This window comes from Tasmannia lanceolata, unplaced genomic scaffold (genome assembly GCF_043159265.1).
Source record: "Tasmannia lanceolata isolate RefF3 unplaced genomic scaffold, GAP_Taslan_0.1 ptg000006l, whole genome shotgun sequence".
Taxonomy (NCBI): Eukaryota; Viridiplantae; Streptophyta; class Magnoliopsida; order Canellales; family Winteraceae; genus Tasmannia; species Tasmannia lanceolata.
The window spans coordinates 39,132,534-39,147,546 of record NW_027518683.1 but is presented as its reverse complement, the minus strand read 5'-3'; the positions used below and the strand labels follow the sequence as shown (position 1 = coordinate 39,147,546).

General features: G+C 43.3%; 1 protein-coding gene across 2 annotated transcripts; it reads left to right on the top strand.

Moving 5' to 3' along the window:
- The first annotated feature begins 4,987 nt into the window (after positions 1 to 4,987).
- Positions 4,988 to 7,840, top strand: LOC143878591 (Calcium-dependent lipid-binding (CaLB domain) family protein). Of its 2 annotated transcripts, XM_077380866.1 has the most exons (4): positions 4,988 to 5,163; positions 5,259 to 5,425; positions 5,551 to 6,007; positions 7,202 to 7,840. In XM_077380866.1, the coding sequence occupies exons 3-4, from the start codon at positions 5,563 to 5,565 to the stop codon at positions 7,738 to 7,740; spliced, it is 984 nt and encodes a 327-aa protein (XP_077236981.1). In that variant the 5' UTR covers positions 4,988 to 5,163; positions 5,259 to 5,425; positions 5,551 to 5,562; the 3' UTR covers positions 7,741 to 7,840. The 2 variants fall into 2 exon arrangements, with proteins under 2 accessions (XP_077236981.1, XP_077236980.1); XM_077380865.1 differs by lacking the exons at positions 4,988 to 5,163; positions 5,259 to 5,425 and having other exon boundaries at positions 5,432 to 6,007.
- The last annotated feature ends 7,173 nt before the right edge of the window (positions 7,841 to 15,013 follow it).

Below are 15,013 nucleotides of genomic sequence, written 5' to 3'. Positions count from 1 at the left end.
GCCCGGACAGCAAAAACCAAGGCTACTTGGAAACCCAGTTCACTAAAACTAGGGTACTCGCTGCTTGGTTCTCCTCGGCTCGTCTCCGCAAAGACTGGGAGCACACTCCTGGTCAGGAACAAGTCCGAACAGCAAAAACCAAAGCTACTTGGAAACCCTGTTCACTAAAACTAGGGTACTCGCTGGTTAGTTCACCTCGGTTTGCCCTCGCAAGGACCAGGGTCAACCAAAGCTCGAACGTCTGCCCGGAGTATTTTTGGCCCACGGTATAGAATCAAACAGTATTAGCCAGAGGCATACATAAGTGGACAGTGGACAACAAAATGTATTTTCTATTCATGAGAAAGTGGGGCCTCGAAGGGCCATTACAAAAAATAGGGCCTCGAAGGGCCATTACAAAAAGTAGGGTCTCCAAGGGCCATTACAAAAAGTAGGGTCTCCAAGGACCATTACAAAAGAAAGAAAAGGAGCTCAAGACACCCCGTGGTGGGTGTGCCTCCGGGACCTCTGCGGCAGGGGTAGTGTCCTGCTCATCGTCGCCAACCACCAGCGGATCAGGGAGAACAAGGCCCGTCAAGGTCACAGCCGGGTTGGACTCCTTGACTTGCCCAAGGCAATCAAAGAATCCCAGCTTGTAGGATTCACTGGACAAACTGAAAAGTTCATCCTCTTTCTTCTGTACGGCCTCCTCAACGGCCGGTATCTGCCTCTCCCGGGCTATTTCCCTCTGTGCATTAAGGGCTTTGGCGACTTTCTGCTTCTGGGCGGCCAGTTCATCTTTGAGCCGCTGATTCGCCGCGTCCCTCTCCCCAATGGCCCTTTGGAGCTCTTCTGCCTCCTTCATCAATTGGCCGCTCTCCTCCTCCGACTTGGTGATCGCCTCAGAAAACTTCTTGCTCTTCTCCCGAAAATCATTGTAGTAAAGTCCGATCTGCAAGAAAGCAAGCTTTAAAAAAAATAGGGGAAAAAGGAAAAACATGTAGTAATGACACAGGCCATCTTACCTGATATAGTGAAGAGAAGGTGGCCTCATCGGCAGCAGCTGGAGGTTCGTTGAGAACCTGAAGCTTATCTTGGTTTAGGAGACCCTTGGTGACAATCTCCACAACTACCCGGCTCTCACCAAGGCCGGAGTCACTTTTCTGAACGGCCCAGTTGGGCCGAAAAACATTATCTCCAGACCTCGCCGGGGGAGGACGGGCTCTAGTGGATGTCCCCCCGACTTTGAAGACCCTGCTCCTCGGCCGTAGGCACCGACCAACTTCACTGTAGTCTTGCCTTTGGGGGGCGGCGTGTCCCGAGTCGGAGCAGGACTCGAAATCTCGGCGGCTTTCCTTTTCTAGCTCTGCTGGGCCCTTCCAAATGCTCCTTACCTCACTTTCTCCATCTTTGACTGTTTCTGCATCTCTGAAAGTCAACATAAACGAACAAACCGGTCAGAAGCAAAAAGGAGGAAAAAGAGTTTAAAGCAAGACTAGCCACATACGTGCCGGGGTTGCAGTACTAAGGCCAAGCCCGACCAGAACCGCTTCCCCAGAGAATTCCGCACAATGAATGAGGCCCTCCCGCTCCAGCTCCTCACAGACTAGGGCGAGCGTCCTCATATCCTCGCCCTCAAGGAACGGCTTGCGGCTCAACGCAATCGTGTCCGGGACGTCCCATTTTAGAGGAACCGGCCAAGGCTGGGTGGACTCCCTGTCCTCGACATAGAAGAACCTGTTCTTCCATAAGTGAATGGAAGAGGGAATGCCAGTGATCATTTTCACCTTCGGGCGCTGGCTAATGTAGATCCAACCCCCATCCTTATGCCTCTTCAAGTGCGCACACGCGCAGAATAACGACACAGACAAATTCCTTTGAAGCCAGCCCTGGACGAGGTACATGAACCCGATCAGAGTCCTCCATGAGTTCGACGCAACCTGAGCCGGAGCCAGCCCGTAATATTGAAGGACCGCGGCGAAGAATGGGTGCAGAGGGAACCTGAGCCCGGCCCTTAACGACTCATCGTATATACAGACGTCGGAGCTCTCGTTGCAAGCCCTATCTCCCTCTATCGCCGCCCTCAGCCCAAACCTTGGGGGATTACAGTACCTATCCCTAATGTCCCCCATCCTGGACTCATCAAGGATATTCTCCTCGTAAAGAGCCTGTATGTTGTATTGAGGATTGGCGTCCATCCGGGCCCTCGCTACAACATCAACGGCCCGGCCTAGGAGGAATGTTGTGGACGCCTCGGCGGCGTCACTACCAACACTCGCCTCTGCTAGGAGATAACTATCCGTGGGGGCCGGGGTGGTGTTCAGATCCAGAATCACCTCGTCCTCACTATCTACGACTTCTGCACTAACACCGGGACTTCCCATATCTGGCCCAGGAGTCCTGGTCGGATTACTTTGGGTCCTCCCTGACGAACTAGACCCTGAGCTACTGGAAGAGAACTTCCCTGAACCGGACTCCGAACCGGACTCAGAGCTAGAGTTACTACAGGACATGAACGCAGAAAACGAAACGAATAAAAGACGCGCTCAAGAAGATTACCGGTCCGAACAAAAGCTCCCAATCCGCAGACGATCACAACCACGACCTACGCGAGCTGAACAGGCAGAGCAAAAAAGCATAAAGGAGAAGAAGAAAGTAAAAAGTGAAAAGTGAAAAGTGAAAAATGAAGAGTGAAAAACCTCTTCTTATAGGCTTAGCTTAAGGCGGTTCGCATTTATGGAAGGCACGTGCTTCGAGGGCCCTTGTATGGTGCCACGTGTCTTTCATTAATGACGGACACACACTTCGAGGCAAGGACGTGAGTAAATAAGCGCGTATCACCAAGAGGCTAAGTAACATCTGTAAGGTGCTCGTGTACGGGATAACTTCAAAAGCGATTGTGCCCGTCAAGAAAATCTATCCGGCCCAAGCCGGACAGAATATGGTGCACTCACTACGCGTCAAGAAAATCTGCCCCGGCCCAAGCCGGACAGAATATGGCGCATCCGCTACGCGACAAAAATCTGTCCGGCCCAAGCCGGACAGAATATAGCGCATTCGCTAAACGACAAAAATCTGTTCGGCCCAAGCCGGACCGAATATGGCGCATCCGCTAAACGACAAAAATCTGTCTGGCCCAAGCCGTACAAAATATGGCGCATCCGCTACGCGACAAAAATTTGTCCGGCTACAAAATTTCCGGACTGATTTCCAGGCCGGACAGACAAAATTTCCGGACTGATTTCATGGCCGGACAGACAAAATTTCCGGACTGATTTCTAAGCCGGACAAACAGAATTTCCGGACTGATTTCCTGGCCGGACAGACAAAATTTCCGGACTGATTTCCATGCCGGACAGATGGAATTTCTGGACTGATTTCCTGGCCGGACAGACAAAATTTCCGGACTGATTTCCAAGCCGGACAGACAGAATTTCCGGACTGATTTCCTGGCCGGTTAGACAAAATTTCCGGACTGATTTCCTGGCCGGACAGACAAAATTTCCGGACTGATTTCCTGGCCGGACAGACAGAATTTCCGGACATACTTCCCCCGTTCAGGAATATAACTCCTCATACTTCCCCAAATCACTACAATGACTTGGAGAACTGAGGGGCAACTGATGGGGTATGAAAAACAGCAGCCAATTAGTTGTTGACACGTGGCTCCAGGATGGCCCACCGCAAATCCAGTGTTGGCCCAAGGGTAATTTGGTAATTAACTAAGAGTAGGTAAACTTAAACCTGTGAGAGGCCGACACCTGTCCTGGGGTAGGTAATCCAACCACCCCAGGTTTCCCTCTATAAAAAGCCTTTCAGGGCTCAGACCAAAGGGTAATAACTTCCCAACCACCACTCTTAAAAACTCGTTCTGCACTCATGCTCATACTGACTTGAGTGTCGAAGGTAGTTTTGGCTGTTGTTATTCTAGGTTGGGCTTTAGAAATGTAATAAAAGACAGGGCTTTCTTGCTTCAGCATGTGAGGGAAATGCCCCGGGTACCGAAGTTAGCGGACAGAGAGGGCGGAGGAAAGGGCAATCTGAATGACTTCCCGAAGGGGATGGAATGTGGTACATAAATGGTATTCCTTCTAGCTCGAGGAATAGGAATTGGATGGTCTTTCCATGACACTTTGGCACCAGAAGTTTTTAGGTCAATACCAGTCCATATAAAGGCTTTAAGTTTACCTTGAATCTCAGTAATAATTATCTTGGGAAGCACAAAAAGGGAGCACGTAAGTTCAAGTAGCTACTACTTACTAATAGGGCACTCCAGGCGCGACATACTAATAAGGGCGCGCGAGGGGCCCCTATGAGTAAGGGCCCTATGAGTAAAGGTTTTTCAGCATACTAACCTAAGAAGGGCGTTTAGGGGGCTTCTTTAAAGTGCTATAAGTGGCGCGCTAGCCCTATTAGTATTAGTAAGGGCGCTAGCTTATATGCATTTTTGAAGCAAGCGGCTCTTCAGAATGGTTGGAGAGAGCCCCGCCTCCTCTTGTTTGTCAGGCGCCGGGCCCGAGGGTGATGGGACTACTTCCTGAAAGATCGTTTCGTTCCGGCCGGCAGGAGGGCCCCTGATCTATCAATAGAGGGAGACCCATGGGGAGATCTCTCTTTCAACATTGAGCTGGCCGTTCGATATGCCTCGCCCGCACAGCCCCTGTTTTCGTATCCTCCTCCTCTTGGATGAGTTCACTAAGCCGACTAGCATCCCTTTCCACTGCGCATTTATCGAACAAAGAAGACGACTATAGGATCGAATTCGCTTTCCGTAGTGAACTGGGGCAAGCTAAAGCTACCTTTCATCAATCAATGAATGAATGAAAAGGAACCTCCATGCGAGGGGTTCGAGGACCTGTTGGTCAAAGGAAAGGGGAGGTCCAGATTCCGCTCCATCCCGTATACTAATCCTCTTTCTATGAAAAGTAGGAATGCATCGGGGAATACCCGAGCGACTAAGGGACACAGGGAAAGGTAGGGCAGAATGGGAGCAACGACTCCGGGTTGGCCTTCTGACCTCGTCTGCTCTTGTGCAGGACTCAGCTCCCACACTTCGGTTCCGCAGGACTCAGCTCCTTCACTTCGGCTCCTCGGGTCCTCTAGCTCAGCCCTGACGTCACTGCCGCATCTGTTACCGATTTCTGGCCTAACACTCCATCTCCTGCATGCTTGTACATTGATAAGGTTCGAATCTATTTCTTTCTTCTGTATTTTATTTAATTGCTAGTGATCAAAAGTTTGAATCTATTCCTTTCTTGTGTGTTATATTTAATTGCTAGTGATCAAAAGTCATGACAACACATGGATATTGACTGTTCCTCTTGATCATGTGGCCCTTGTTTCATGGCGAACCCAACAGCTACTTTTAGATTCACCTTTAACAAGGAAGGTAAAATTATTACCCTTCAAAGGTGCTTTAGCTGGCCAAGAATTTCCATCTTAACAAGTAAAGTATTCTTCTTGATCATGCAAAGTAACTTCACTTTTTGTCTTTTGTCTCTTCTTTTCTGTACCCACTTTACCAAAAGAAGAATCAATTCTCTAAACATCTCTTGTTTTCCCTGTCACAAGATCTATTCAAGAATGGCAAAAATCCGTCTCGAAGTCTGCCTGATCTCTGCCCGTGGTCTCCGGCGTTCATCATCTCTCTGGAAGCTCCAATGGTTTGCAGTTGGGTGGATTGATCCCCAAAATAAATACTGTTCTAAGATAGATGGTTCAGGGAGCTCAAATCCCAGTTGGAAAACCAAGTTTTCAGCTTTGTTTGATGATTCAAATCCGAATTTAAATGGTCTAGTTCTCAACATTGAAGTTTATAGCAGAGAACCCATTTTTCTTAGAGAAAAGCTTCATGGTACTGCAACTGTTCTCTTGAAAGAGTTCTTTGCGAAGTTTAAGAACTCTGAGGGGCAGAGATCCGCAATTGAAGAAGTTGGAAGTTTTCAACTACGGAGAAAGAATTCTGACAAGCCTCAAGGAGTTGTAGACATTTCTGTACGGATCATTGAGGAGAGATCTTCATACTCAGGTAAATGGGTCTAGAAACTTGGATTTTGGGAAATTAATCTTTTTGATTTTCCAAGTCCACTTCATCGGAATCAAGGGAAAAACTATCCGATTTTGTAAATAATAAAAGTTTGAAGAGAACCCAGCTGAACTAGCTCGACTCATCTGAGTTCCGAGTTGATCGAGTTTTTGAACATGATGGGTCGGGGTCTAACCTAGTTTATTTGAGATTATCATTTCTCCTGGGAAATGTTATCAGCACTACTGTATTTTGATGAGGGCAGTCCTCACTTTATTAAAACTACGGTATGGCCCGCACCATAGGATGATCCAAACCGTCCATTAGATGGGCCACATCCTAGATAGGTTGGGCCCCAAAAATGATTTCCATAGGTTGATCCTAACCCTCCGATCTGAATGTTAGAGGGTTGATCCTAATCCTCTTTAGATCAGAGGATTAGGATCAACCTATGGAAATTATTTTTCGGGCACAACCAATTTAGGATGTGGCCCATCTAATGGACGGTTTGGATCATCCTATGGTGGGGCTATACCGTAGTTTTAATAAAGTGAGGAGTGCCCTTATCAAAATACAGTAGTGCTGATCACATTTCCCTTCTCCCTCTGGGGAATGATATATCCCCCCCCCTCCCCTACGGATCAAATCCCCCATTAATGTTTTCGGTGAGAATGATTCACTACTTGACGATAAATGCACTCCAATCTATAGACGTTTTCTAATATGTTGTGTGGCCGTATAGTCCATTATTGTTGTCGAAAAGTACAGTATAGCTCACGATCCAAACCTTTCATTTGTTGGGCCACAATGTAAATAGGTTGTGTGCTAACAGTCATTTCCATATGATTCCAAATTTTTTATTTAATAACTCAGTATGTTTCAAATGTGTAAAGGGTTAAGATCATCCCATAGAAATGATTTTTAGTGCACAACCTATCTACATTGTGGCCCAAAAAATAAACGTTTTGATCATCCTATTAAGGTGGTCGGTACATTACTTTTTGAAAAATACTGAACTATACGGCCACACACCATATAAAATCTCATTAAAAAAATAGAAGAAGCATTCATTGTTCATCCTAATTTTCAATTTTTCTCCTAATTGCTAGGGTTAATTAACGATTAATAATAACATCTTCCAATCATGCTAAAATTGCACAATGAATTTCTTGGATAAGTATAGATTTTCCTTTGCAGGTACTGAGGAAGGAGGATTTAAGATCTCGGATCAGAAGAATGGCATTTCTTTAGACATAGAAGATGGATCCGCATCATCCTACCCGATCCAACCGATTCCGACCCATGTCGGGTGGACGGAAAATTACCCGCACCCAATCCAACCGATTCCGACCCATTTCGGCCGGACGGAAAATTATCCACCAATGAACTTTCCTTATGCTCAGCCAATGTCATTGCCAGCAAATTATTCGAACCCATCTGGCCCCACAAATAGCTATCCCAGGCCTCGCACTCCGCCACCCCCGCCCCCACCTTCACATGTAGGTTTTGTACCCACATTTCTTCCGGGGACAGCCCAATTGCCAGAGAGTTACATCAACATGCCATCTTCCTCAGCCGGGGGACGCCCGGGCCGCCCTGGTTTTGGAATGGGAGTCGGGGCTGGGGCAATGGCGGCTGGCGCCGTGATTTTTGGCGATGATTTTATGTCTGGTTTCGATCTCCCAACGGGATTCCAAGGTGGTAGCCTCACTGTATCGGCCGATCCACCATTTTAGTTTTATATGTAATTAATTATAATGTTAATTACATCTTACTGCTTGTGTTTATCATAATAATCTGACATTAAGTTTCATAATCCTATTTGCAGTTTGTATGCACGTAAGTGAGCAAAGCAAGAAGGACCAATTACCAATGGGGGACAAACATTAGGCAAAATTATCAACAGACCCATGCTTTTCAAAAATTATCAACGGGGGACAAAAGATGTCTTGTCAGTAAAAGCTGGACGAAAATACCCTTTGGCATATACAACACGTTTTGACTTTTTAAGGGAGTTTTCAAGTCTCTATGATTGGGGTTATCAGGTATCAAAATGGGGTTACCAATTTCAGAATGGGCTTATCAAGTCCCTGAAAATTGGCCGAGGGTACTAGAGTTTTGGAAGGGGGTTTTCAAGTATTTGCGATTGGAGTTATCTAACATCAAAATGGGCTTATCAAGTGCTTGAAAATTGGCAGAGGGTACTAAAGTTTTGGAAGAGGGTTTTCAAGTTTCTAGGATTGAAGTAATCTAGTATAAAAAATGGGGTCACCAATGTCCGAATGGGGTGATCAAGTCCCTAAAAATTGGCCAAGCGTACTAGAGTTTTGGAAGGGGGTTTTCAAGTCTCTGGGATTGGGGTTATCTAGCATAAAAATGGGGTTACCAATTTCTGAATGGGCTTATCAAGTCCTTGAAAATTGGCAGAGGGTACTGGAGTTTTGGAAGGGGGTTTTCAAGTCTCTAGGATTGGGGTTATCAGGTATCAAAATGGGGTTACCAATTTCAGAATGGGCTTATCAAGTCCCTGAAAATTGGCCGAGGGTACTAGAGTTTTGGAAGGGGGTTTTCAAGTATTCGGGATTGGGGTTATCTAGTATCAAAATGGGGTTACCAATTTACGAATGGGCTTATCAAGTCCCTTAAAATTGCCCAAGGGTACTGGAGTTTTGGAAGGGGGTTTTCAAGTCTCTGGGTTGGGGTTATCCAGTATCAAAATGGGGTTACCAAATTCCGAATGGGCTTATCAAGTCCCTTATGAACATGTTTTTACTTCCTGTTTTTTTTCACTCGTTCATTTTCACATTTTTTCTTTCTACCGTACGATTCATCTTCCTCATCCTCCATTGAAAGGGAGAACGAGAAATGCAAAACCCTAAAACAAATGAAAAATAAAACCTAGATATTGAAAGATAGATGGGAATGAACTCACGTTTCAAATTTTTGGGTTTTCCCACCTCCAATAGTGGCTAAATGATGAAGAAGATGACTGGTAATGTAGAAAAAAACAAAGTTGAAAATGAAAAAGTGAAAAAAAAAAGAGGGAAAGAAGAGAGAAGAGGGAAAAGTGGAAAAGCAAAACGTGTTGCTTAAGAAAAGGGCATTTTCGTCCAGCTTTTAATGACAAGGCATATTTTGTCCCCCGTTGATAATTTCTGAAAAGGATGGGTCCTGTTGATAATTTCACCTAATTTTTGTCTCCCATTGGTAATTGGCCCTTTAGAAGCAAGAATTACATGAAGTAAATAAATATCAAATTAAACTCTATAACCTATAAGGAAAATGATATATTCACCTCCTTTTCGTCCCTGGGTTACCCCCTTATAGTGTAAGCTAGATGGGTGGCTCGTAGAAGAAAAGAGGACGAATTGGGGGCCGAGAGCGGAACTAAACAAATAGCCTTTTCACACATTAGCTATCTTTGTTCCTAATTTTTTTGGCTTTTTTCCACTTGAGGCTCCTTTCAGGTAAATTGGTTTTACCAGAGGCTAAAATGAGAGAGAGATAAGGATGAGAGGAGAATAGAGAATTCTCAAGGAAGCCATGGATCGATGGAGATTCTCAGATCCAGAAAATGAGGTTTTTTCTCTTTTAGAGAGAGAGAGAGAGAGAGACTACCGTGTCGGAATCAGAATACCAACTCTGGGCAGGTTTAGGCCTGGCAAACAGACGGGTTGGGTTGGGTTATCCGCGGGTCATGAGGGTTCGGTTCAAACGGGTTGGGTCAAAAAAAAACCCGCATCCCTATGGGTCAGCACTTAGGTGACCCGCACCCACTGCGGGTGGGTTGGGTCAACCCGTGGGCAACCCGCAATTTTTTGCCAAAGAGTATTTTTTATTAGGAGGGAAGCATGTTCGGCTGGCCTCTCTCTCTTTATCTTCCTCTTCTCTCTCACTCTCTCTGGTTTCTCTGAAAATCCTAAAATATGAGAATGAGATAACCACCCCCCCTCCAATTGTAAACGAACCCGTCGTCCTTTTTATACTAGGTTGCATTTCCTCTTAATCTAGACCGTCCATTTCTCTTTTTCTTTGATTCCACGGTTCGTGTGTATTGCTTCTCAATGAATTAACACAAAATGCCTCGAGTACCCTCAAAAAAAGAGAAATCCTCGCTTTTATCTGATAGCTGTCCTTTGTTACGAGATAGAAAATGCAGCCGGTAGCTACTCGAATAAAAAAAAATGAAATGCAGGTATTTGCAGGTACCCGCAGGTTCACCCGACCAAACCCAAGTTTCGCCGGGTTGGGTGACCCGCGGGTCAATTTTGACGGGTCACTCAAATGCCAACCCATACCCGCAAATTTGAGGGTGGGTTGGGTCGACCTGCGGGCACATGTCGATTTTGCCATGTACAGGTCGATTTTGCCAGGTCTAGGCGGGTTACACGTTCTGCCAAAATTACCGGATTATCCCAGCTATCCAAACGCGCCGGAATCGGAAATAAGAATCGGTATTTGATTCTGTTCGTGCCGATTACGGGATTTACGGTGATTGGATGAAGTTTGTTAGCATAGAGGGAATGCTCGGTGGAAAAAACGTGGGATTATGGGGCGGTGGAATTTGTTACCGCCCAAAAGATGTGGCATTCTTGATTCCACCAATTAAAAAATCCAAAAAATCCAAAAAAAAAACCCCAAATCTCTCTCTCTCTCTCTCTCTCTCTCTCTCTCTCTCAATCTAGGGAGAAACTTTCGAACTCTCCAACTGATCTCCTTCTCTCTTCTCCCCACTCCAATGCAAATGATCTAGGATTATATATTTCAATGAGGAACCCAAAACTTTTCCTTTATGAAAAAAATGTTCTTCTTTCAAGGAGAAAAACTCTATCTCTGACTTTCTTGTGTAGATTTCCTCCAAGGCCAATTTCTCTTAAGCAGTAATTCTTTTCTTTTTTCATCATGGAAACTCTCTCCTTTTTTCCAGGATAAAAACTCTCTCTATCTCGATTGTAGATTTCAGATTTTTTCAATTAGGGTTTCAGAATTTTTCGAGATATGGTTTCTGATTTATAAATGAAATGCTAAGTTGAAGACAAATTTTCAGATTTTTTGAGTTAGGGTGGAAGACAACATAGAGAATCTTGAGTTTCCCAAGGTTGAAGGCGACACAATTTACTCCTTTTTCCATTTTCTTTGTTTTTGTTCTTGTTATGCTTATTTTCATTTGATTTTCCGCTCTTGTTACGTTCATTTCCATTTGATTTTCCTATTTCTTACCCCAAACACTAGAACCGGACATCGCATACCATTTACGGAGAAAATCATAATAGGATTGGAATAGTACTTGAATTCTTATTCTTGATTCCAGCAATCCAAACGCAGCCTGTCTGATTTGATAATTCCATATTCCATAAGGATCGATACCTCAAATCGACCCATGAAGGGGCACTTTTGGCCATTGAGGCAACCATTTCTAATGACTCACTTTCATGATAAAAGGTATCCAAAATCCACTTAGAAAGACCGCCCATGAGAACCCGCCCATCAAGGCTGGAGGTCCTCCCAGTCCATTGCGACTTATCTTCTAAGCGACACATTTTCGTCATTATTGGCAACATATTCTGAAAATATTTGGCAACATGGATCTGTTACCATCATCATAAGATATTATTCATCTATTTTCTTATGGGAATTCTTATAGAAGTTTCTATTTTCTTGTCGAAGAATTCTATAGTAAAGAAACATATGTAGATTTTCCAATCCACATATGTTTAAGGGGACATGATAGAGTATGTAAGATCCTATTAGATCTAACCATTGGATCATTTGTCTTGTAGATTAGGCAAATAGATTTATTAGGTAGTCATTTAGATTAGGCAACATGATTTGATTGGGATTTTCTCTCCTTAAATCTTATATTTTTTCTCTTTACTAGTTTATCCCTTAAATGCTCGACACTTGTTAAGGTCCTATGTAATCTTTCAAGATTTAGTGAAAATTATTTATTTACACATTTCATACATCCATTATACCCTTAGTCTTTCTTAGATTGTACAGATTTTTTTTTTTTTTTTGAAAAGTTTGGAAAGGAAAAACTGTTCTTGGAATTTCTTTCGTTTCTATTGTTTTTATTACACATGAAAAAATGTTCGAAAACATGGTCCTCGACAAGAACACGACCAATGTAAAAGGTCATTGACTCGGGCGAGTCAACGTTGACACAAATGAGTTTCGAAACGATAATTAGAGGAGAGAAGATGAATAAAAATATAGAAATCGTTCAAAAAAAAAGCATATAGCTTTTTTTATTAAAATAATATTAAAAATATAAAAGATTAAAGGGCCTTTTCACAAATAAAGTCGGATTTAGAACAGTCTAAAGAGTTTTTGTTAGTTCTCTGGATCTAATCGAAAATAATTTAAAAAATATATCTATTCGGTCTAAGGATGCTCAGACACGGTCGGTCGGTGCAACCGTGTGTGAGGAGTGGAGTGGACCGTGTGTGTGTGTGTGTGTGTGTGTGTGTGTGTGTGAGAGAGAGAGAGAGAGAGAGAGAGAGAGAGAGAGAGAGAGGTGCACGGGCGTGCCAGCCTCTCTCGAGGCAAGAAAATCAGAAAAATCAAGTGAGAAGAAGAGGGGAACGACACTTCTTCCTTGGGCTCCTCTGTCTTTACACAGATGCAAAAGACTTTAGGTGCAGACGCGACACCAAATGTGGGGATGTGAAAGACACACGCAGAATATGGACGACATGTTGACACGCGCAGAATGTGAACTACTGGCGGTTGGCAATGCGTGTAGACCGACTCTCAGGGTCAACAGGCCATCCGGTTCAAGCTAAACGACACAAACAAAACGCTAGTTCGACGGATGGTCGAATTAGAGAGAGACTCACCCAGAAAGATGAATTAATTGCTTCCTTGATCCAAAGAAAAGTTACATGTACAAAAAACGTAAAAAAGTACAGTGCTGAAAAGTAAAGATAAAGTGCTAAGACATGTTTGGATTTGGTTCCAGGCCACTTCCTTGGAGACAGTCGCCTCCTTATATAGTTCTAAGCCCAATGGTTCAACCCTTGGCTATCTCTATCCCGTTTTGATGATTCCAAACACAAGTGATTATTGTGTACGAATGTATCTATTGCTTCAGTTGTAGATATGTTTATTTGATTAATGTCAAGGAGCTTGGATTGAGGCATTCGAGCCTAAAATGGAACATCATTACGGTCTAAGGAAGCCAAGAAGATCCAAGGATTCAAGAAGACTTGAAATGAAAAAATTAGGTTGAAGATCATTGCATTTCCAAGTCAATTAGAATGTAAATCGAATCCTCACCATAGATCGAATAAGAGGCACAAAAGAGAGAGAAATAAGGTCTCAAATGATGTAAAAATGAAATTCCAAGGGTGATCCCGAGTACGGCAACTATGAGGAGTGAAAATTAATTAGGTTTCTAGCAAGTTTTAATCCTTTTAAAAACTCAAACCCAAAAAGAAAATTAAGAGATCAACAATGAAATTTAAGCACACAAATTAAATCTAGAGGTGCAATGCAAAATAAAGAGCTAGAGTTCAAGAGAGACTGCACCCGAGATTTAAAGTGGTTCGGTCCTCAAAACGCGAGGACTACTCCACTCCACCAACCAAACCCGTTGATGGCTTCACTATGCGATCTTCTTAACTTCGGCGAAGATCAATGCCGATTACAATTCTGAATGCCTTTAACCTTGGTGGCAATCTTCACCATGGAGAGTGGGCTACGCTTCTCCGAACACTCGCCCAATACAAGTTCTTTGAGTAAGAAAGAAAGAACAAAAAATCCCTCACAAGGGTTTACAAGAATTGTAGAAGATGTACAAATTGAGCCTATGATCCAAATCCTAATCTTTAGATGATGAGAGGCATAATCAAGTTTGATTCACTCTTTGGATGTTCAAATGAAGTTTTAGAGTGTTAGGATTGATGATCTTAAAGTTTAGAATGCCCATATATAGGAAAACCAAAATATGACCGTTCAGTGGCATTGTGGTAATTCCTGAAAAATTCCCAACGGCTAAAAATCCGACCGTTATAGTGTTCTCGGAGTTCCGAGAATATTTCTCGGAGTTCCGAGAAAAATTCTCGGAGTTCCGAGAAGCCTATGTCAAGCAGATTTTCACTTCTTGTTTTTGGGCTTCCAACTTTACACCAAGTTAGGATTGTTATGAGGGTTCCACATTGTTGGAACACCACAAGGACAATCTCTTATACATTTAGGGTGTGTGAGATTAACTTAATTATGCCTCTTAAAATCTAAAACTAACATTGGATCTTATACATTCAAATATGACTTTGATCTTCAATGGATTCTTCAAGTCTTCATTTGTCTTGGACTACGATGTCTTTGGCCTTCATGATGTGGTCCAATAAGATCTTCTTGGCCTCAATCCAAGCAATGTTGTCTTAGCACCAATGTGATCTACAACTTAGACAATCAAACACATTAGTGATTTTAAATCACTTGTGTATTGGAATCATCAAAATAAGATGGGAATGTCAAGGTGGAAACCATTGGGCTTACAATCTCCCCCTTTTTGATGATGACAAGCACAAGAAATTTTTCAATAAAAGCATACATATTTTCCTTACACTAGAATTCTCTCCCCCTTTGGCATCAATAAAAAAGATTGGGGTAAAAGAGAAACAAAGGGAAGAAATATTCAATTTAAGGCTCCCCATTTTTCAAGGAAAAAGACAAACCTAGAACTCCCCCTATTTAGAATTTTTATTCAACATAAGAGGGGATATTTTAATTATCCATAGAAAGATATTCAATTTTAGAGCAAGCCCCTAATCTAAGCACATATGATGAAAATCATATGGGGGCTTTGGGAACCCAAGCTTTCTTGGATCCACCGTTATCCCTAATCTTAGATGCACATTGGAATTGGTAATGACTATTTATTCCACAATAATGGCATCTAACATGAGGGTTAGATACGCTAGTCCTATCATAACATGCATGTTTAGGTCTTTGACTAGTCTTCTTTAAGATTATGTCAATAATTTTGTCACCATTTAAGAATCC